Source organism: Pristiophorus japonicus, chromosome 20 (genome assembly GCF_044704955.1).
Source record: "Pristiophorus japonicus isolate sPriJap1 chromosome 20, sPriJap1.hap1, whole genome shotgun sequence".
Taxonomy (NCBI): domain Eukaryota; kingdom Metazoa; phylum Chordata; class Chondrichthyes; family Pristiophoridae; genus Pristiophorus; species Pristiophorus japonicus.
The window spans coordinates 95214297-95236178 of record NC_091996.1 but is presented as its reverse complement, the minus strand read 5'-3'; the positions used below and the strand labels follow the sequence as shown (position 1 = coordinate 95236178).

General features: G+C 54.5%; 1 protein-coding gene across 1 annotated transcript; it reads left to right on the top strand.

Annotated features, from left to right (window-relative positions):
• The first annotated feature begins 84 nt into the window (after nt 1–84).
• Nucleotides 85–17149, top strand: LOC139233020 (monocarboxylate transporter 13-like). Its single transcript, XM_070863525.1, has 5 exons — nt 85–300; nt 6162–6384; nt 8238–8381; nt 11002–11790; nt 16871–17149. Exons 1-5 carry the CDS (start codon nt 88–90, stop codon nt 17068–17070), a joined length of 1569 nt encoding a protein of 522 aa, XP_070719626.1. The 5' UTR covers nt 85–87; the 3' UTR covers nt 17071–17149.
• The last annotated feature ends 4733 nt before the right edge of the window (nt 17150–21882 follow it).

Sequence of the window (21882 nt, the reverse complement as noted above, 5' to 3'; positions counted from 1 at the left end):
ACTGTGGCTCTCGTATTGGACTGTTCAGCCACTAAGGACTCAGTTTTAGAGTGGAAGCAAGTCTTCCTCGATTCCAAGGGACTGCCTATGATGATGGAAGTGATTTGGACACGCTCCCTAAACCTGAGCTTTATTCAGGTTATTCCGCCCAACCAAAAATCTATTGACACATTCTGCTCGTCCTTGGAACAGTTTCCCCGTGTTTGTTGTCAAAAGCACTTGTGCTTACGGTGCCTGTTAGCGCAGCACTCTCAGGCTGTCTGTCTCGCTGATTCTAGCCCTGCTCCCGGACTGCAATCGGTAAGGAGTTTGAACAAGTTCATCGCAACCAGCTGCCGTCTTTAGTTTTCTTTTCAAGTGTCTTGTCACCAATCCAAAACACAGCGAGAGCTTGGAGAGGGTCCGCTCGCAGTCCTTGCATTACCTCCGCTTCAGGTAATGCCAGGGTGTCTCTCAATCTCCTCACAAATAATGGCCCTTTAGCGATTTACTCTGTCGGCCGCAGCTCAGTGTGTTGCACCCTCGCCTCTGGGTCAGAAAGTTGTGGCTTCGAGTCTCCACTCCAGGGCCCCGAGCACAAAAACCCAGGCCGACACCCCCCCGGTGCCAGTGCTGAGGGAGTGCCGCACTGTCGGAGGAGCAGTACTGAGGGAGCGCCGCACTGTCGGAGGGGCAGTACTGAGGGAGCGCCGCACTGTCGGAGGGACAGTACTGAGGGAGCGCCGCACTGTCGGAGGGGCAGTACTGAGGGAGCGCCGCACTGTCGGAGGAGTAGTACTGAGGGAGCGCCGCACTGTCGGAGGGGCAGTACTGAGGGAGCGCCGCACTGTCGGAGGGACGGTACTGAGGGAGCGGCGCACTGTCGGAGGGGCAGTGCTGAGGGAGCGCCGCACTGTCGGAGGGGCAGTACTGAGGGAGCGCCGCACTGTCGGAGGGACGGTACAGAGGGAGTGCCGCACTGTCGGAGGAGCAGTACTGAGGGAGCGCCGCACTGTCAGAGGGGCAGTACTGAGAGAGCGCCGCACTGTCGGAGGGGCAGTACTGAGGGAGCGCCGCACTGTCGGAGGGGCAGTAGTGAGGGAACGCCGCACTGTCGGAGGGGCAGCACTGAGGGAGTGCCGCACTGTCGGAGGGGCAGCACTGAGGGAGTGCCGCACCGTCGGAGGGGCAGTACTGAGGGAGTGATGCATATCCAAGTATGTTTTAACTGTGGTGAGGGTTTCTGCCTCTACCACCCTTTCAGGCAGTGAGTTCCAGACCCCCACCACCCTCTGGGTGAAGAAAGTTCTCCTCAAATCCCCTCTAAACCTCCCTCCAATTACTTTTAAAAAGTACAATCAATGAAGATTACAAATTAATTGACTCTTTGCCCTGTACCTAAAATTAGAATTTATTTTGCCGCACAATGGTTTTTTCCTCGTTGTTCACGATGTAGACTGTGACACCGACAATTATTATTAAAACCCGATTATCCATTGACTTCATTATGCTCAGATTGAGGCTGGTCTGAGATTGGCCAGCTCTGTCTGATGCCAGTCTGGAGTTAGTCTGATTTCAGCATGGGGCTGATCGAAGTGTCTGAGGTCTGTCTGATGGTCTGAGTTTGGTCTGGGGCCAGCCTGGGCTTCATGCTCTCGGCGACGAGACTCGAGGTGCTCAGCGCCCTCCCGGATGCACTTCCTCCACTTAGGGCGGAATGGTCTTTGGCCAGGGACTCCCAGGTGTCGGTGGGGATGTTGCATTTTATCAGGGAGGCTTTGAGGGTGTCCCTTGTAACGTTTCCTCTGCCCACCTTTGGCTCGTTTGCTGTGAAGGAGTTCCGAGTAGAGCGCTTGCTTTGGGAGTCTCGTGTCTGGCATGCAGACAATATGGCCCTGCCCAGCGGAGCTGGTCGAGTGTGGTCAGTGCTTCAATGCTGGGGATGTTGGCCTGGTCGAGGACGCTAACGTTGGTGCGTCTGTCCTCCCGGGGGATTTGCAGAATCTTGCGGAGACATCGTTGGTGGTATTTCTCCAGCAACTTGAGGGTGTCTGCTGTACATGGTCCATGTCTCTGAGCCATACAGGAGGGCGGGTATTACTACAGCCCTGTAGACCATGAGCTTGGTGGTGGATTTGAGGGTCTGGTCTTCGAACACTCTTTTCCTCAGGCGGCCGAAGGCTGCACTGGCGCACTGGAGGCGGTGTTGAATCTCATCGTCAATGTCTGCCCTTGTTAACAAGAGGCTCCCGAGGTATGGGAAATGGTCCATGTGGTCCGCGTATGCAGGTGGATGTTAAAGATCACACGGCACTATTTGAAGAAGAGCAGGGAGTTCTCCCGCTATCCTGGTCATCATTGCTCCCTGAACCAATGTCACCAATAATAATGATTAACTGGGTACCTAGGTCAGGCTGGAACAGGCTGCTGTCTCGTACGGTGGACGCTGATTCGCTGAATTTTTTCGAGCGAGAGCTAGACCTGTTTCTGGCTGGGGCGAAGATCACCTCTTGCAGAAGGTAGGTACTGCAGGGAATTCAGGGCCAGAGTGATCTCCTGGGCTCGTTTCGAACGCCTAGATAGGTCGGAAAGGAATTTCCCAGATTTTTTCCCCCTTCCTAGGTTTCTTTCATCTGTTTTTTTGCCTCTCCCAGGAGATCACATGGTTCCGGGTGGGGTGGAGTGTATATGTTGTGATACACAAGGTATGGCGATTGTGTGGGACAGGCTGGATGGATCAGAGGGTCTTTACCTGTCCGTCATTGTCCGTTTGTCCGTACACTGTGAGCTGGCTCCTAAAGGCATTAGCAATAATTGCCCTTACATTTGAGGAATGTCATCTGTTTGGATGGGAATCGGGATTCTGGGGACATACTACCAAAGCACGCCCGAAATCCCGACGTAGTATATTCGACTGCGATATGTGTGAGCAGGTCTCCAGTCATCTTGAGTAACCTTTACCACTGGACCAAGAACTCGCTCTGTCAAGCCCGTGTGGTGGCTGGTGTGCAACGGTCACCCCACGTTAAAACAATCCACGCACAGGCATCTTCCACCCTTCAGGATGTAGTTCGGGATCCGGAATATTAGGTCCTGCGAACTCATCCCTTTTCAGCGTGGAAGCAAGTCATCCTCGTTTCGAGGGATTGGCTATGATGATGATGATGCATCGCAGGCCAGCCTAATCCCGCCCTCAAGCGATGTCATCACCCCCACATACTTTCCCGCCGGGCTCCTAGATATTGGTCATGAGCAGGAAACCCATCTCCAGCCCAGGCCCAGTCAGGGCAGTTGTAGTCCCGACTGCAGCCCAAGGCTGAGCACAGTCAACACGGCTCAGACTGGGGATGGAACCCCGTACTCCGGGGTCACAGCCCTTTAACCCCATACTCCGGGGTCACGGCCCTTTAACCCCGTACTCCGGGGCCACGGCCCTTTAACCCCGTACTCCGGGGCCACGGCCCTTTAACCCCGTACTCCGGGGTCACGGCCCTTTAACCCCGTACTCCGGGGTCACGGCCCTTTAACCCCGTACTCCGGGGTCACGGCCCTTTAACCCCGTACTCCGGGGTCACGGCCCTTTAACCCCGTACTCCGGGGTCACGGCCCTTTAACCCCATACTCCGGAGTCACGGCCCTTTAACCCCATACTCCAGGGCCACGGCCCTTTAACCCCATACTCCGGGGTCAATAACCCCATACTCCGGGGTCACGGCCCTTTAACCCCGTACTCCGGGGTCACGGCCCTTTAACCCCGTACTCCAGGGTCATGGCCCTTTAACCCCATACTCCGGGGTCACGGTCCTTTAATCCCATACTCCGGGGTCACGGCCCTTTAACCCCATACTCCGGAGTCACGGCCTTTTAACCCCGTACTTTGGGGTCATGGCCTTTGAACCGCGTACTCCGGGGTCACGGCCCTTTAATCCCTAACCCCAGAACAAGACGTGCATTCAACTCAGTAACCGGCCAGTGATGTTTGGAGCGTTCTAGACTTGACTATTTCAACACACTCCTGGCTGGCCTCCCACATTCTACCCGACGTAAACTATATGTGATTCAAAACCCGGCTGCCCCGTGTCCTAACTCGCACCGAGTCCCGCTCACCCATCACCCCCTGTACTCGCTGCCCCGTGTCCTAACTCGCACCGAGTCCCGCTCACCCATCACCCACTGTGCTCGCTGCCCCGTGTCCTAACTCGCACCGAGTCCCGCTCACCCATCGCCCCCTGAGCTCGCTGCCCCGTGTCCTAACTCGCACCCAGTCCAGCTCACCCATCGCCCCCTGTGCTCGCTGCCCCCGTGTCCTAACTCACACCGAGTCCCGCTCACCCATCACCCCCTGTGCTCGCTGCCCCGTGTCCTAACTCGCACCGAGTCCCGCTCACCCATTACCCCCTGTGCTCGCCGCCCCCGTGTCCTAACTTGCACCGAGTCCCACTCACCCATCGCCCCCTGTGCTCGCTGCCCCGTGTCCTAACTCACACCGAGTCCCGCTCACCCATTACCCCCTGTGCTCACTGCCCCGTGTCCTAACTTGCACCAAGTCCCGCTCACCCATCATCCCCTGTCCTTGCTGACCTACATTGGCTCCCAGTTAAGTAATGCCTCGATTTCAAAATTCTCATCCTTGTTTACAAATCCCTCCATGGCCCTCGCCCCTCCCTATCTCTGTAATCTCCTGCAGTCCCACAACCCCCCGACATGTCTGCGCTCCTCTAATTCTGCCCTCCTGACCATCCCTGATTATAATCACTCCACCATCGGTGGCGTGCCTTCAGCTGCCTGGGTCCCAAGCTCTGGAACTCCCTCCCTAAACCTCCCCACCTCTCTTTCCCCCTTTAAGACGTTCTTTAAAACCGACCTCTTTTTGGTCACCTGCCGTCATTTCTACTTATGCAGCTTGGTGTCAAATTTTTATCGCATAATACTCCTATGAAGAAGCGCTTTACATAAGAACATAAGAATTAGGAACAGGAGTAGGCTATCTAGCCCCTCGAGCCTGCTCCGCCATTCAACAAGATCATGGCTGATCTGGCCGTGGACTCAGCTCCACTTACCCGCCCGCTCCCCGTAACCCTTAATTCCCTTATTAGTTAAAAATCTATCTCTCTGTGACTTGAATACATTCAATGAGCTAGCCTCAACTGCTTCCTTGGGCAGAGAATTCCACAGATTCACAACCCTCTGGGAGAAGAAATTCCTTCTCAACTCGGTTTTAAATTGGCTCCCCCGTATTTTGAGGCTGTGCCCCCTAGTTCTAGTCTCCCCGACCAGTGGAAACAACCTCTCTGCCTCTATCTTGTCTATCCCTTTCATTATTTTAAATGTTTCTATAAGATCACCCCTCATCCTTCTGAACTCCAACGAGTAAAGACCCAGTCTACTCAATCTATCATCATAAGGTAACCCTCTCATCTCCGGAATCAGCCTAGTAAATCGTCTCTGTACCCCCTCCAAAGCCAGTATATCCTTCCTTAAGTAAGGCGACCAAAACTGCACGCAGTACTCCAGGTGCGGCCTCACCAATACCCTATACAGTTGCAGCAGGACCTCCCTGCTTTTGTACTCCATCCCTCTCGCAATGAAGGCCAACATTCCATTCGCCTTCCTGATTACCTGCTGCAGCCGCAAACTAACTTTTTGGGATTCATGCACAAGGACCCCCAGGTCCCTCTGCACCACAGCATGTTGTAATTTCTCCCCATTCAAATAATATTCCCTTATACTGTTTTTTTTCCCCAAGGTGGATGACCTCACATTTTCCAACAATTCACTACGTTAAAGGCGCTTTATAAATACAAGTTCTTGTTGTTTATGAGGAGAGTATTAAGACGTGTAATTCTGCATGTTAATGTATGTCCTGTGACACTAGACCACTGAATGTACCTTCACCCTGTATACACCTTACCTGTACCACCAGAGGGTGCTACTGCCGGAGACCTAAGGGTCACCTGCACACTGCAGGTAACCCAGTGTAAAAGGGAGCTCACCCCTTGGTGTCCTCACTCTAGGAGCTGCAATAAAGGACAAAGGTCACTACAGTTCAAGGACTATACCCTTATCTCGTGGAGTCATTATTAGACTGCTTGCATATACTACAATGTGATTTGCTGGTCAGGACACCGATGGCCCTGAGGGGTCTCCCTGTTAACCCGGTCAGTGTTGTCTTGTCTCTGCAGGTCTCGCCGCGGCCTGCGATGGCCGAGCCGGTCTTCAGCGTGCAGCCCGACGGGGGCTGGGGGTGGATGGTGGTCCTGGCCGGATTCCTCAACAACTGCCTTTTGGTCGGTGTCACCCGGTCCTTCGGCGTTTTCTTCATCCACTTCACCCAATACTTCCAGGAGTCGTCCAGCCGTGTCTCCTGGATCTCCTCCATCGCCATGGCGATGCAACAGTTCGCCAGTTAGTTCCCGTTTTCTATCTTGCTGCTCTCCAAGTTAACTGAATTGTTGAAGAACATCTCCTCCCAAGTGGGGCCGGAGAAAAAATTGGCCCAATCAGTGTGGTCCAGAGGTACAGATAGGAACAGGAGGAGGCCATTCAGCTCCTCGAGCCTGCTCCGCCATTCAATGAGATCATGGCTGATCTGTATCATAAGAAATAGGAGCAGGAGTAGGCCACATGACCCCTCGAGCCTGCTCCGCCATTTAATACGATCATGGCTGATCCGATCATGGACTCGGGTCCACTTCTCCGCCCGCTCCCCACAACCCCTTAATCCCTTATCGGTTAAGAAGCTGTCTATCTCTGTCTTAAATTTATTCAATGTATCTTAACTACATTTACCCACCTTGATTCCGTAACCCTTAATAACCTTACCCAAGGTAATGTATTTGCTTCCCGGGTTCTTTGCTTAAGAATCCATAGCAACACATTGCTATTAAGAACTAGTTGGTTTATTAGCAAAAGGTTTAACAATCACACGACACATTACCGGTTCATCCACCAGGCTCACAACCATCTGCCCCCATCGTGGATCCCCCGAACCCAACTGGCTGGGGTTTTATTGAGTCTTGTGAACGTCACGTGACTGGCTAAGCCACTCACAATGCAACAGCTTTACAAACCTGTGAGCATGCTCACCGGGCAGACATTACACCCAACAAATAACTACCAATTTCAGTTTTGAAAGCTCTGTAATGTAAGGTTCTGCCCGCTTGCTCTGGTCTGCCCCTGTCTTGTATGTAGACCATGTATACTAACTATATAGTCACATAAGGTGTATCACCAAAGGGCACTGCGGTGGGAGACCTGAGGGTCACCTGCCTAGGTGTGCAGGGACCAGTATAAAAGGCTTCCCACCATGCTTGTGCCTCACTCCAGACGGGGTCTGACCCGAGCTTTATATAAACTGTAACATCACCTCCTTCCCTGTGTATTCCAGCCCTCGAGATAAAGACCAACAATCCATCAGCCCTATTCATTATTTTTTTGTATCTGTTCACAAGGTTTTAGAACAGAAGAACATAAGAAATAGGAACAGGAGTAGGCCATACGGCCCCTCGAGCCTGCTCCGCCATTTAATACTATCATGGTTGATCCAATCATGGACTCGGGTCCACTTCCCCGCCCGCCCCCTTATTCCCTTATCGTTTAAGAAACTGTCTATCTCTGTCTTAAATTTATTCAATGTCCCAGCTTCCACAGCTCTCTGAGGCAGTGAATTCCACAGATTTACAACCCTCGAAGAGAAGAAATTCCTCCTCATCTCAGTTTTAAATGGGCGACCCCTTATTCTAAGACCATGCCCCTAGTTCTAGTCGCCCCCATCAGTGGAAACATCCTCTCTGCATCCACCTTGTCAAGCCCCCTCATAATCTTACACGTTTCGATAAGATCACCTCTCATTCTTTTGAATTCCAATGAGTAGAGGCCCAACCTCCTCAATCTTTCCTCATAAGTCAACCCACCTTCTCTGAACTGCCTCCAAAGCAAGTATATCCTTTCGTAAATACGGAAACCAAAACTGCACACAGTATTCCAGGTGTGGCCTCACCAATACCCTGTATAACTGTAGCAAGACTTCCCTGCTTTTATACTCCATCCCCTTTGCAATAAAGGCCAAGATTCCATTGGCCTTCCTGATCACTTGCTGTACCTGCATACTAACCTTTTGTGTTTCATGCACCAGTACCCCCAGGTCCCGCTGTACTGCAGCACTTTGCAATCTTTCTCCATTTAAATAATAACTTGCTCTTTGATTTTTTCTGCCAAGGTTTTAGTGACCAGAGTTGTCATTTTGTTTGTGTTGACAGGTCCAGTGGGGAGTGTATTTGGGATGCACTATGGAGCCCGCCCGGTGGTGATGGTCGGAGGGGTTTTATCCTCCCTGGGGATGCTCACTGCCTCGTTCGGACAGAGCCTTCTGCACATGTATCTCTCCATCGGACTCCTGACAGGTCAGCCCAATGGGTTTCATATAAGGCCTTCTTTTCAATCTTTGAAACTTCGATGAATGTTATCCATTTTGGCAGGAAAAATAGAAAAGCAGAGTATTTTTCAAACGGTGAGAGATTGGGAAATGTTGGTGTTCAGAGGGACCTGGGTGTCCTTGTACACCAATCACTGAAAGTTAACGTGCAGGTACAGCAAGCAATCAAGAAAGCAAATGGTATGTTGGCCTTTATTGCAAGAGGATTTGAGTATAAGAGTAAAGACGTCTTACTGCAATTATACAGGGCCCTGGTGAGACCACACCTGGAGTATTGTGTACAGTTGGGGTCTCCTTCCCTAAGGAAGGATATACTTACCATAGAGGGAGTGCACCGAAGGTTCACCAGACTGATTCCAGGGATGGGGGGATTGCCCAATGAGGAGAAGGTGTTTCTCCCGGGCTGAGGAATCTCGAACCAGGGGTCACAGTCTCAGGATAAGGGGTCGGCCATTTAGGACTGAGATGAGGAGAAACTTCTTCACTCAGAGGGTTGTGTATCTCTGGAATTCTCTGCCCCAGAGGGCTGTGGAGGCTCAGTCTTTGAGTATATTCAAGATAAAGGTCCTCTACCAATCTGCCCCTGCCACACAGCACTGCCCCCCGATTATCAAAATCCACGACGAGGCCTTGGACAACGTGGACCATTTTCCATACCTCGGGAGCCTACTGTCAACAAGGGCACACATCGACAACGAGGTCCAACACCGCCTCCAGTGCGCCAGCGCAGCCTTCGGTCGCGTTGCTTAACCGGGAGCCAATGTAGGCCAGTGAGCACAGGGGGTGATGGGTGAGCGGGACTGGGTGCAAGTTAGGACACGGGGCAGCGAGCACAGGGTGAGCGGGACTGGGTGCGAGTTAGGACACGGGGCAGCGAGCACAGAGGGTGATGGGTGAGCGGGACTCAGTGCGAGTTAGGACACGGGGCAGTGAGCACAGGGGGTGATGGGTGAGCGGGACTGGGTGTGAGTTAGGACACGGGGCAGTGAGCACAGGGGGTGATGGGTGAGCGGGACTCGGTGCGAGTTAGGACACAGGGCAGTGAGCACAGGGGGTGATGGGTGAGCGGGACTCAGTGCGAGTTAGGACACGGGGCAGCGAGCACGGGGTGATGGGTGAGCGGGACTCGGTGCGAGTTAGGACACGGGGCAGTGAGCACAGGAGGTGATGGGTGAACGGGACTTGGTGCGAGTTAGGACACGGGGCAGTGAGCACAGGGTGATGGGTGAGCGGGACTCGGTGCGAGTTAGGACACGGGGCAGCGAGCACAGGGGGTGATGGGTGAGCGGGACTCGGTGCGAGTTAGGACACGGGGCAGCGAGCACAGGGGGTGATGGGTGAGCGGGACTCGGTGCGAGTTAGGACACGGGGCAGTGAGCACAGGGGGTGATGGGTGAGCGGGACTCGGTGCGAGTTAGGACACGGGGTCAGCGAGCACAGGGGGTGATGGGTGAGCGGGACTCGGTGCGAGTTAGGACACGGGGCAGCGAGCACGGGGTGATGGGTGAGCGGGACTCGGTGCGAGTTAGGACACGGGGCAGCGAGCACGGGGTGATGGGTGAGCGGGACTTGGTGCGAGTTAGGACACGGGGCAGCGAGCACAGGGGGCGATGGGTGAGCGGGACTCGGTGCGAGTTAGGACACGGGGCAGCTGAGTTTTGGATCACCTCTAGTTTACGTAGGGTAGAAAGTGGGAGGCCAGCCAGGAGTACGTTGGAATAGTCAAGTCTGGAGGTAACAAAGGCACAAATGAGGGTTTCAGCAGCAGATGAGCTGAGGCGGGGGTGGAGACGGGCGATGTTACAGAGGTGGAAATAGGCGGTCTTAGTTATGGAAACAGAAACATAGAAATTTACAGCGCAGAAGGAGGCCATTCCGGCCCATCGTGTCCACGCCGGCCGACAAAGAGCCGCACGGCCCTCGGTCAACAGCCCTGAAGGTTACATATAAACCTACGAACAATGAACAATGGCGGAAAGGCAAAGAGCATCCAGCCCAACCAGTCCGCCTCACAACTGCGACACACCCCTTATACTGAAACATTCTACACTCCACCCCAACCGGAACCATGTGATCTCCTGGGAGAGGCCAAAACAAGATAAAAACCCCGGCCAATTTAGGGAGAAAAAAATCTGGGAAAATTCCTCTCCGACCCATCTAGACGATCGACACTACTCCAGATCATCACCCTGGCCGTATTCGATTCCCTGCAGTACTTACCATTATATCTGCTCCGTCCATCAAAAGGTCATCCAGTCTAATCCCAATTACCAGCTCTAGGTCCGTAACCCTGCAGTTACTGCACTTTAAGTGCCCATCCAACCATCTCTTAAAAGTGGTGAGGGTTTCTGCATCCACCACTCTTCCAGGCAGCGAGTTCCAGATCCCCACAACCCTCTGCTGCGGATATGTTGAGAAGGTGGAATAGATCGGACAGCAGTGATTGGATTTTAAATGCCCTGTAGCTTGTTCGAGGAAGGTGAGAAGTTCCAGTCTTGTGATCCTGGCAAGTTTAGAGTAGAAGGCCGTGAAATGACCTCACACTGAGGGAGAACATCTCCTTCATTGTCCCTTGTTTTGCTCCCCAGGTTTTGGTTGGGCTTTGGTCTTCGCCCCCACAATGGCCACCATCGCCAGATACTTCAAGAGACGCCGAGCCCTGGCGACGGGTTTGGCCTTTACCGGAGTGGGCGTCGCGTCTTTCTTCTTCTCCCCACTGTTTCAGCTCCTGATCGACGAGTATGGTTGGCGCGGGGCCCTGCAGATCCTGTCCGCGATGATGTTGAACCTCTGCGTCTGTGCGGCCCTGCTCAGACCCATCACGCTCCGAGAGGACCTTCTCGTTGCCTCAGGGGGGCGTCCGAATGACGGACGGAAAGGCGCTGAGTGTTGGGGCAAAGTGACCTCGGCCTTTGATTTGACCCTTTTCCTGCACCGCGGCTTTATGGTGTACACTTTTGCCGTGACGCTGATGACCACGGGCTACTTTGTCCCCTACGTGCATCTGGTGGCTCATGGAAAGAACCTCGGATTGAGCGATTATGAAGCCGCCTTCCTGTTGTCTGTCACCGCCATCTCGGATATTGTTGCGCGGCTGTTTTCTGGCTGGGTGGCTGATCTCAAGCTGATCCGGGCAATCCACATGTTATTCCTCTGGAGCGTTCTCACCGGATTCAGCCTTCTCCTCATTCCTCTGGGCCAGACCTATGCCAGTCTAATGGGGCTCGGTCTCTTTTATGGCTTCTGCTCTGGAGCCCTTCCCCCACTCTTCTTCTCCACTCTCCCGGACATCGTAGGGATCGGCCGGATTCTCAACGCCACCGGGCTCTTTCTGATGTGCCTGAGTATTGGCGGACTGCTCGGCCCTCCCCTATCAGGTAAAAAAAAAAATGCTCTCGTTTAGTATTTTCTTCACCTCCTCTCGCTCTTATTTCCATCTTCCACGGCAACGTTGACTCGAAGCCATTGGCTTCGGTCCCCGCCACAAACTGCGTTCCCTGGCCAATGACTCCCTGGTAACTGCGTGAGGATGAACCAGACTGTTCGCAAACTCGACCCCGAGATGAACTTCCGGCCACATGTCCGCACCGTCGCCAAGACCGCCTATTTCCATCTCTGGGAACATCGCCCGTCTCCGCCCCTGCCTCAGCTCATCCGCTGCTGAAACCCTATTCGATGCTTTTGCTACCTCTAGACTTGACTATTCCAACGCACTCCTGGCTGGCCTCCCACATTCTACCCTACGTGAACTTGGGGTCATTCAAAACTCGGCTGCCCCGTGTCCTAACTCGCGCCGAGTCCCACTCACCTATCACCCCCTGTGCACACTGCCCCGTGTCCTAACTCGCACCAAATCCCACTCGCCCATCACCCCCTTGTGCACACGGCCCCGTGTCCTAACTCGCACCAAGTCCCACTCACCCATCACCCACTGTGCTCGCTGCCCCGTGTCCTAACTCGCACCGAGTCCCGCTCACCCATCACCCGCTGTGCTCGCTGCCCCCATGTCCTAACTCGCACCGAGTCCCGCTCACCCATCAGCCCCTGTGCTCACTGCCCCGTGTCCTAACTCGCACCGAGTCCCACTCACCCATCACGCCCTGTGTTCGCTGCCCCGTGTCCTAACTCACACCCAGTCCCGCTCACCCATCACCCCCTGTGCTCACTGCCCCGTGTCCTAACTCGCACCGAGTCCCGCTCACCCATCACCCGCTGTGCTCGCTGCCCCGTGTCCTAACTCGCACCGAGTCCCACTCACCCATCACGCCCTGTGTTCGCTGCCCCGTGTCCTAACTCACACCCAGTCCCACTCACCCATCACCCACTGTGCTCGCTGCCCCGTGTCCTAACTCGCACCGAGTCCCGCTCACCCATCACCCGCTGTGCTCGCTGCCCCCATGTCCTAACTCGCACCGAGTCCCGCTCACCCATCACCCCCTGTGCTCACTGCCCCGTGTCCTAACTCGCACCGAGTCCCACTCACCCATCACGCCCTGTGTTCGCTGCCCGTGTCCTAACTCACACCCAGTCCCGCTCACCCATCACCCGCTGTGCTCGCTGCCCCCATGTCCTAACTCGCACCGAGTCCCACTCACCCATCACGCCCTGTGTTCGCTGCCCCGTGTCCTAACTCACACCCAGTCCCGCTCACCCATCACCCACTGTGCTCACTGCCCCGTGTCCTAACTCACACCCAGTCCCGCTCACCCATCACCCCTGTGCTCACTGACCTACATTGGCTCTTGGTCCGGCAACATCTCGATTTTAAAATTCTCATCCTTGTTTACAAATCCCTCCATGGCTCTCGCCCCTCCCTATCTCTGTAATCTCCTCCAGCCCCACAACCCCCCCTGGATGTCTGCACTCCTCTAATTCTGCCCTCCTGACCATCCCTGATTATAATCGCTCAACCATCGGTGGCCGTGTCTTCTGTTGCCTGGGCCCCAAGCTCTGGAACTCCCTCCCTAAATTTCTCCGCCTCTCTCTGCTCCCTTAAGACGCTCCTTAAAACCGACCTCTTTGCCCAAGCTTTTGGTCACCCGTGCTAATTTCTCCTGTGCCGGCTCTGTGAGCGAGCGATCCCATCAGTCCCACCCACCCTGCCCTTTCCCCACAGCCCAGTGAATGTTTCCCCTTCAAGTATTTATCCAATTCCCGGTTTGAAAGTTACTATTGAATCTGCTCCCACCGCCCTTTCAAGCAGCGCGTTCCCGATCACAACAACTCGCTGCGTAAAAATACTCTCCCTGTCATGTATCTTACATTATTATATATAACTGTATCCTAACATGCTATACATGACTGTAATAAGATATGACCTGTAACCACCAGCATACCTTATCACCAGGGGTGCACTTGCCTGAGACAGGTATATAAGGTTAAGTCTCAGGCAAGTGCACCCCTGGTGGTAAGGTATGCTGGTGGTTACAGGTCATATCTTATTACAGTCATGTATAGCATGTTAGGATACAGTTATATATAATAATGTAAGATACATGGCACTCCCCATCTCCCCCTCTGGTTCCATCGCCGATTATCGTCAATCTGTGTCCCTCTGGTTACCGACCCTCCTGCCCCGGGGAACAGTCTCTCCTTATTTACTCGATCAAAGCCCCTCGTGATTCCGAACACCTCGATTAAATCTCTCCTTAACCTTCTCTGCTCCGAGGAGAACAACCCCAGCTTCTCCAGTCTCTCCACCTCACTGTCGTTCCTCATCCCCCGGGGACCATTCTGGTCAATCTCCTCCGCACCCTCTCCAAGGCCTTGACATCCTTCCTAAAGTACGGTGCCCAGAATTGGCCACAATAGTCCAGTTGAGGCCGAACCACTGTTTTATAAAGATTTACCATAACTTAATATAAATTTACAGCACAGAAGGAGGCCATTTCGGCCCATCGTGTCCGCACCGGCCGACCAAGAGCCACCCAGCCTAATCCCACTCTCCAGCTCTCGGTCCGTAGCCCTGTGGGTTACGGCACTTCAGGTGCACATCCAGGTACTTTTTAAATGTGGGGAGGGTTTCTGCCTCGACCACCCTTTCAGGCCGTGAGTTCCAGACCCCCACCACCCTCTGGGTGAAGAAATTTCTCCTCAAATCCCCTCCATACTTTCTACAGGTTGAACGTCCGAAATCCAGAGTTCCAAAATTCGGAATGTTTCGGAATCCGGACACCGGGTCGATCCGTGGCGGGGTTATCCGGCAACCAGGAAATGTTCCGAAATCTGGACTCCCCCACGCCTCGGCGGCCCGACCTCGCCCCGGCCCAACTTCGCCCCCCCCCCCGGCCCTGGTTCCCCCCTTCTCCTCCCCCCCCCCCCCCCCCCCGGCCAGCCCTGGCTCTCCCCCCACTCCCCCTTGCCTCGGCTGCCAGACTCCACATACCTCAGCCCAGGCAAAGGCGTTCCAAAAATCCGGAAATACCAGGAATCCGGAACGGACTCGGTCCTGAGGTTTCCAGATTTCGGACGCTCAACCTGTACCAATTACTTTAAATCTATGCCCCCTGGTTTGTTGAACCCCCTGCTAAGGGAACTAGGTCCTTCCCATCCACTCTACCTCGGCCCCTCAAATTGTATACACCTCAATTAAATCGCTGTTCAGCCTATCCAATCTTTTCTCATCGCTAAAATTCTCCAGTCCAGGCAACATCCTCGGAAATCTCCTCTGTAACCTCTCCAGTGCGATCTCATCTTTCCTGTAATGTGGTGACCAGCACTGTACACCGTCACTTCCTTGTTTGTGTCTCTGTTTATAAAGCTATGGATCCCGCACTGCCTTTAATAGGAGCAGCTCGGAGCCATCAAGGGGGACGCTGTCAGTTCCATCCCTGTTTTGTCCTGCAATAATTGTTCTGGGTTTCCTCATAGGTTAGGGGAGAGGGGCAGATATCACTGCATTTGTTCTCTGTCCAGTGGCACTTTGTGGGAAGTGTACGCTGTGAAAAATAAGACCTGCATTTCTACAGTGTCTTTCACAACCTCCCAAAACACTTAAAGCCAATGAAGTCCTTTTTTAAGCTAATTTGCGCACAGCAAGCTTCCACAAACAGTAATGTGATAATGACCCAGATCATCTGTCTTAGTGATGTTGATTGAGGGATAAATATTGGCCCCAGGACACCGGGGAGCACTCCCCTGCTCTTCTCTGGAATAGTGGCCATGGGATCTTTTGCATCCACCTAAGGGAGCAGACGAGAACTCAATTTAAGGTCTCCTCTGAAAGATGGCACCTCGACAGTGCGGCGCTCCCTCAGTACTGCCCCTCCGACAGTGCGGCGCTCCCTCAGTACTGCCCCTCCGACAGTGCGGCGTTCCCTCAGTACTGCCCCTCCGACAGTGCGGCGTTCCCTCAGTACTGCCCCTCCGACAGTGCGGCACTCCCTCAGTACTGCCCCTCCGACAGTGCGGCGCTCCCTCAGTACTGCCCCTCCGACAGTGCGGGGCTCCCACAGTACTGCCCCTACGACAGTGCGGGGCTCCCACAGTACTGCCCCTCCGACAGTGCGGCACTCCCTCAGTACTGCCCCTCCGACAGTGCGGCGCTCCCTCAGTACTGCCCCTCCGACAGTGTGGCGCTCCCTCAGTACTGCCCCTCCGACAGTGCAGCGTTCCCTCAGTACCGCCCCTCCGACAGTGCAGCGTTCCCTCAGTACCGGCCCTCCGACAGTGCGGCGCTCCCTCAGTACTGCCCCTCGGACAGTGCGGCGCTCCCTCAGTACCGTCCCTCCGACAGTGCGTTGCTCCCTCAGTACTGCCCCTCCGACAGTGCGGCGCTCCCTTAGTACCATCCCTCCGACAGTGCGGCGCTCCCTCAGTACTGACCCTCCGACAGTGCGGCGCTCTGTCAGTACTGCCCCTCCGACAGCACAGTGCGCGCTCCCTCAGTACTGCCCCTCCGTCAGTGCGATGCTCCCTCAGTACTGCCCCTCCGACAGTGCGGCGCTCCCTCAGTACTTCCCCTCCGACAGTGCGGCGCTCCCTCAGTACTGCCCCTCCGACAGTGCGGCGCTCCCTCAGTACTGCCCCTCCGACAGTGCGGCGCTCCCTCAGTACTGCCCCTCCGACAGTGCGGCGCTCCCTCAGTACTGCCCCTCCGACAGTGCGGCGCTCCCTCAGTACTGCCCCTCCGACAGTGCGGCGCTCCCTCGGTACTGCCCCTCCGACAGTGCGGCGCTCCCTCGGTACTGCCCCTCCGACAGTGCGGTGCTCCCTCAGTACTGCCCCTCCGACAGTGCGGCGCTCCCTCAGTACTGCCCCTCCGACAGTGCGGCGCTCCCTCAGTACTGCCCCTCCGACAGTGCGGCGCTCCCTCAGTACTGCCCCTCCGACAGTGCGGCGCTCCCTCAGTACTGCCCCTCCGACAGTGCGGCGCTCCCTCGGTACTGCCCCTCCGGGTAAGTCTGAGCAGTGAATGTGCTGACTTCTCGTGATTGTGTCTCGTCTCTCCCCACGCAGGGTTCCTGGAGGACCTGACGGGAAGTTACGACGTCTCCTTCCTGACCGCGGGAGGCTTCATCCTGGCGGGAGCTCTGGTCCTGCTCTTGCTGCCGAGCTTCTTCGTCTGCGCGACGACATTCTCGGGGCGACGGACTGGCGACCCCGCCAGCGGCCAGGCCAGCGGAGATCGCCCCGCTCTGGAGACAGACCGAAGCTGATCCGATGGACCCGGCCATAGGGGGCTGTGTGTGGGGAGAAGGGGGAGCAGGGGGGGGGGGGCGGGGGCTTGAGGGGCAGCGATCATTTGCCAATTCGGGAAGGCAGCTGGAGGACTCCCGGTCCCACGTTCCCACATTCCCGCGCGTTAGAAAGCTCCCTGCGACGTCCAGGGGGGCCTCATTTTATCCCGTGTGGCACCCCGGGGCCCTCACCACACCAGACACGGCGCGGCCCTGGACAACGTGGACCATTTCCCATACCTCGGGAGCCTCTTATCAACAAGGGCAGACATAGACGACAAGATTCAACACCGCCTCCAGTGCGCCAGTGCAGCCTTCGGCCGCCTGAGGAAAAGAGTGTTCGAAGACCAGGCCCTCAAATCCACCACCGAGCTCATGGTCTACAGGGCTGTAGTGATACCCGCCCTCCTGTATGGTTCAGAGACATGGACCATGTACAGTAGACACCTCAAGTCGCTGGAGAAATACCACCAACGCTGTCCCCGCAAGATCCTGCAAATCCCCTGGGAGGACAGACGCACCAACGTTAGCGTCCTCGACCAGGCCAACATCCCCAGCATCGAAGCACTGACCACACTCGACCAGCTCCGCTGGGCAGGGCCACATTGTTCACATGCCCGACACGAGACTCCCAAAGCAAGCGCTCTACTCGGAACTCCTTCACGGCAAACGAGCCAAAGGTGGGCAGAGGAAACGTTACAAGGGACCACTCTCAAAGCCTCCCTGATAAAGTGCAGCATCCCCACCGACACCTGGGAGTCCCTGGCCAAAGACCATTCCGCCCTAAGTGGAGGAAGTGCATCCGGGGGGGTGCTGAGCTCTTCGAGTCTCGTCGCTGAGAGCGTGCAGAAACCAAGCGCAGGCAGCGGAAGGAGCGTGCGGCAAACCAGTCCCACCCTCCCCTTCCCTCAACCACTGTCTGTCCCACCTGTGACAGGGACTGTGGCTCTCGTATTGGACTGTTCAGCCACCGAAGGACTAATTTTTAGAGTGGAAGCAAGTCTTCCTCGACTCGGAGGGACTGCCTACGATGATGAGACACTTGCAACAGAGAAGTGGGTAATCGATCAAGGTCGCTCGCCCCTGCTTGCCGGCCCGGGACCCAAGCAGCGAGCCTGTTTGTTCGCTTATGTTATATAACAAGCAGACCTCCCCTGGCATTGCTCACAGTGAGGATGCAGCAAATCAACGAGCCAATCAAATTCTGAAAACGTTGGATACACTCAGCGGGTCAGGCAGCATCATGCGAACATAAAGAAAGAAAGACGCCTTTCATGACCATCAGACGTCTCAGTGAACTTTACAGCCAAATACTTTTTGGGGTGTAGTCACTGTTGTAATTTAGGAAACGCGGTAGCCAATTTGCGCACAGCAAGCTCCCATAAACAGCAATGTAATAATGAACAGATAATCTGTTTTAGTGATGTTGATTGAGGGATAAATATTGACCCCAGGACACCGGGGAGAACTCCCCCTGCTCTCCTTCGCAATAGTGCCATGGGATCTTTTACATCCACCTGAGAGAGCAGGCGGGGCCTCGGTTTAATGTCTCATTTGAAAAATTACACCTCCGACAGTGCGGCGCTCCCTCAGTACTGCCGCTCCAACAGTGCGGCGCTTCCTCAGTACTGTCCCTCCGACAGTGCGGCACTCCCTCAGTACTGCCCCTCCGACAGTGCGGCGCTCCCTCAGTACTGCCCCTCCAACAGTGCGGCGCTTCCTCAGTACTGTCCCTCCGACAGTGCGGCACTCCCTCAGTACTGCCCCTCCGACAGTGTGGCGCTCCCTTAGTACAGCCCCTCCGACAGTGCGGCGCTCCCTCAGTACAGCCCCTCCGACAGTGCGGCGCTCCCTCAGTACTGCCCCTCCGACAGTGCGGCGCTCCCTCAGTACTGCCCCTCTGACAGTGTGGCGCTCCCTCAGTACTGCCCCTCCGACAGTGCGGCGCTCCCTCAGTACTGCCCCTCCGACAGTGCGGCGCTCCCTCAGTACTGCCCCTCCGACAGTGCGGAGCTCCCTCAGTACTGTCCCTCCGACAGTGCGGCACTCCCTCAGTGCTGCCCTTCCGACAGTGCGGCGCTCCCTCAGTACTGCCCCTCCGACAGTGCGGCGTTGCCTCAGTACTGCCCCTCCGACAGTGTGGCGCTCCCTCAGTACTGCCCCTCCAACAGTGCGGCGCTCCCTCAGTACTGCCCCTCCGACAGTGCAGGCGCTCCCTCAGTACTGCCCCTCCGACAGTGCGGCACTCCCTCAGTACTGCCCCTCCGGCAGTGCGGAGCTCCCTCAGTACTGCCCCTCCGACAGTGCGGCACTCCCTCAGTACTGCCCCTCCGACAGTGTGGCGCTCCCTCAGTACTGCCCCTCCAACAGTGCGGCGCTCCCTCAGTACTGCACTGGAGTGTCAGCCTAACTTTATCAAGCTTCTGACTCAGAGGCGAGTGTGCTGCCCACTGAGCTGTGGCACTGGAGAGAGAAACAGAGTTAACATTTCAGGTCGATGACCCTTCGTCGGAACTGGAAAATGTTAGAGATGGAACTGGTGTTTAAGCAAGTGGCAGGGGCAGGGGGCGGGGGGCGGGAACTAAAGGGAAGACCTGTGATGGGGTGGAAGGCGGGAAAGTTTGAGAGACAAAAGCAGTGATGGTGCGAGGCAAAGGGAGTTGGTAACGGGACACGTAAAGAAACAAAAGATCAGTCTAGATAGGGTGTAAATGGAAAATCATCAACCGATGCCGTGGGAAAAAGAGGAAATAACAGAGAAAAAACATTGGGGCGGGGTCATCGACCTGAAACGTTAACTCTGCTTCTCTCTCCACAGATGCTGCCTGACCCACTGAGACTTCCAGCTTTTTCTGTTTTTATTTCAGATTCCAGCATCCGCAGTATTTCGCTTTTGCTAATCAAATTTTGCTCTGTCAAATTAACACGGTGCGACAGGAAGTAAGTGTGACAGGAATTAAATGTGACAGGATGCAAGTGCAGCCAGAAGCAAGTGTGACAGGAAGCAAGTGTGTCCGGAAGTAAGTGCGATGGGAAGTCAGTGTGTCCAGAAGTAAGTGCAACAGGAAGTAAAAGTGACCGGAAGTAAGTACGGCGGGAAGTAAGTGTGACAGGAAATAAATCATGACAGGAAGTAAGTGTGACAGGAAGTAAGTGTGACAGGAAGTAAGTGCGACAGGAAGTAAGTGCGACAGGAAGTAAGTGCGACAGGAAGTAGCCAACGTGGAGCAAGTGCATCCGGAAGTAAGTGCGACAGGAAATAAAAGTGACAGGAAGTAAGTGTGACGGGAAGTAAGTGTGACGCGAAGTAACTAACAGGAAGTAAGTGTGACCGGAAGTAAATGTGACAGGAAGTAAGTGCGACCAGAAGTAAGTGCAACGGGAAGTAAAAGTGACCGGAAGTAAGTACGGCGGGAAGTAAGTGTGACAGGAAATAAATCATGACAGGAAGTAAGTGTGACAGGAAGTAAGTGTGACAGGAAGTAAGTGCGACAGGAAGTAGCCAACGTGGAGCAAGTGCATCCGGAAGTAAGTGCGACAGGAAATAAAAGTGACAGGAAGTAAGTGTGACGGGAAGTAAGTGTGACGCGAAGTAACTAACAGGAAGTAAGTGTGACCGGAAGTAAATGTGACAGGAAGTAAGTGCGACCAGAAGTAAGTGCAACGGGAAGTAAAAGTGACCGGAAGTAAGTACGGCGGGAAGTAAGTGTGACAGGAAATAAATCATGATAGGAAGTAAGTGTGACAGGAAGTAAGTGTGACAGGAAGTAGCCAACGTGGAGCAAGTGCATCCGGAAGTAAGTGCGACAGGAAATAAAAGTGACAGGAAGTAAGTGTGACGGGAAGTAAGTGTGACGCGAAGTAACTAACAGGAAGTAAGTGTGACCGGAAGTAAATGTGACAGGAAGTAAGTGCGACCAGAAGTAAGTGCAACGGGAAGTAAAAGTGACCGGAAGTAAGTGCGACCATAAGTAAGTGTGACAGGAAGTAGCCAACAGGAAGTAAGTGTGTCCCGAATTAAGTGTGACGGGAATTAAGTGTGCCAAGAAGTATGTGTGTCCGGAAGTAAATATGTCCAGAAGTAAGTGTGACAGGAAGTAAATGTGTCCGGAAGTAAATGTGTCCGGAAGTAAATGTGTCCGGGAGTAAGTGCAATGGGAAGTAAGTGCGACGGGAAATAAAAGTGACAGGAAGTAAGTGCGACGGGAAATAAAAGTGACAGGAATTAAGTGCGGCGGGAAGTAAGTGTGTCCGGAAGTAAGTGCGACGGGAAGTAACTAACAGGAAGTAAGTGCGGACAGGAAGTAAGTGCGACCAGAAGTAAATGTGACAGGAAGTAAGTGCGACCATAAGTAAGTGTGACAGGAAGTTGACAACAGGAAGTAAGTGTGACCATAAGTAAGTGTGACAGGAAGTTGACAACATGAGGTAAGTGTGACAGGAAGTAAGTGTGGCGAGAAGTATGTGTGTCCGGAAGTAAATATGTCAGGAAGTACGTGTGTCCGGAAATAAGTGTGTCTGGAAATAAATGTGTCCGGGGGTAAGTGTGTCCGGACGCAAGTGTGACAGGAAGTGAGTATGTCCGGAAGTAAGTGTGACAGGAAGTAAGTGCGGCCGGAAGTAAGTGTGGCAGGAAGGAAGTGTGATGTTCCCACAAAGTGAGTGATAGTAAAAATCCAGAGTGAGATGAGGCCATTCGGCCCATCTATCGCACTCCATCCAGACTCCAGGTCTGTCTATTACAATCATGTCCGATTATTCTATCGTGGCCTCAGTAAAGTAAAGAAACAA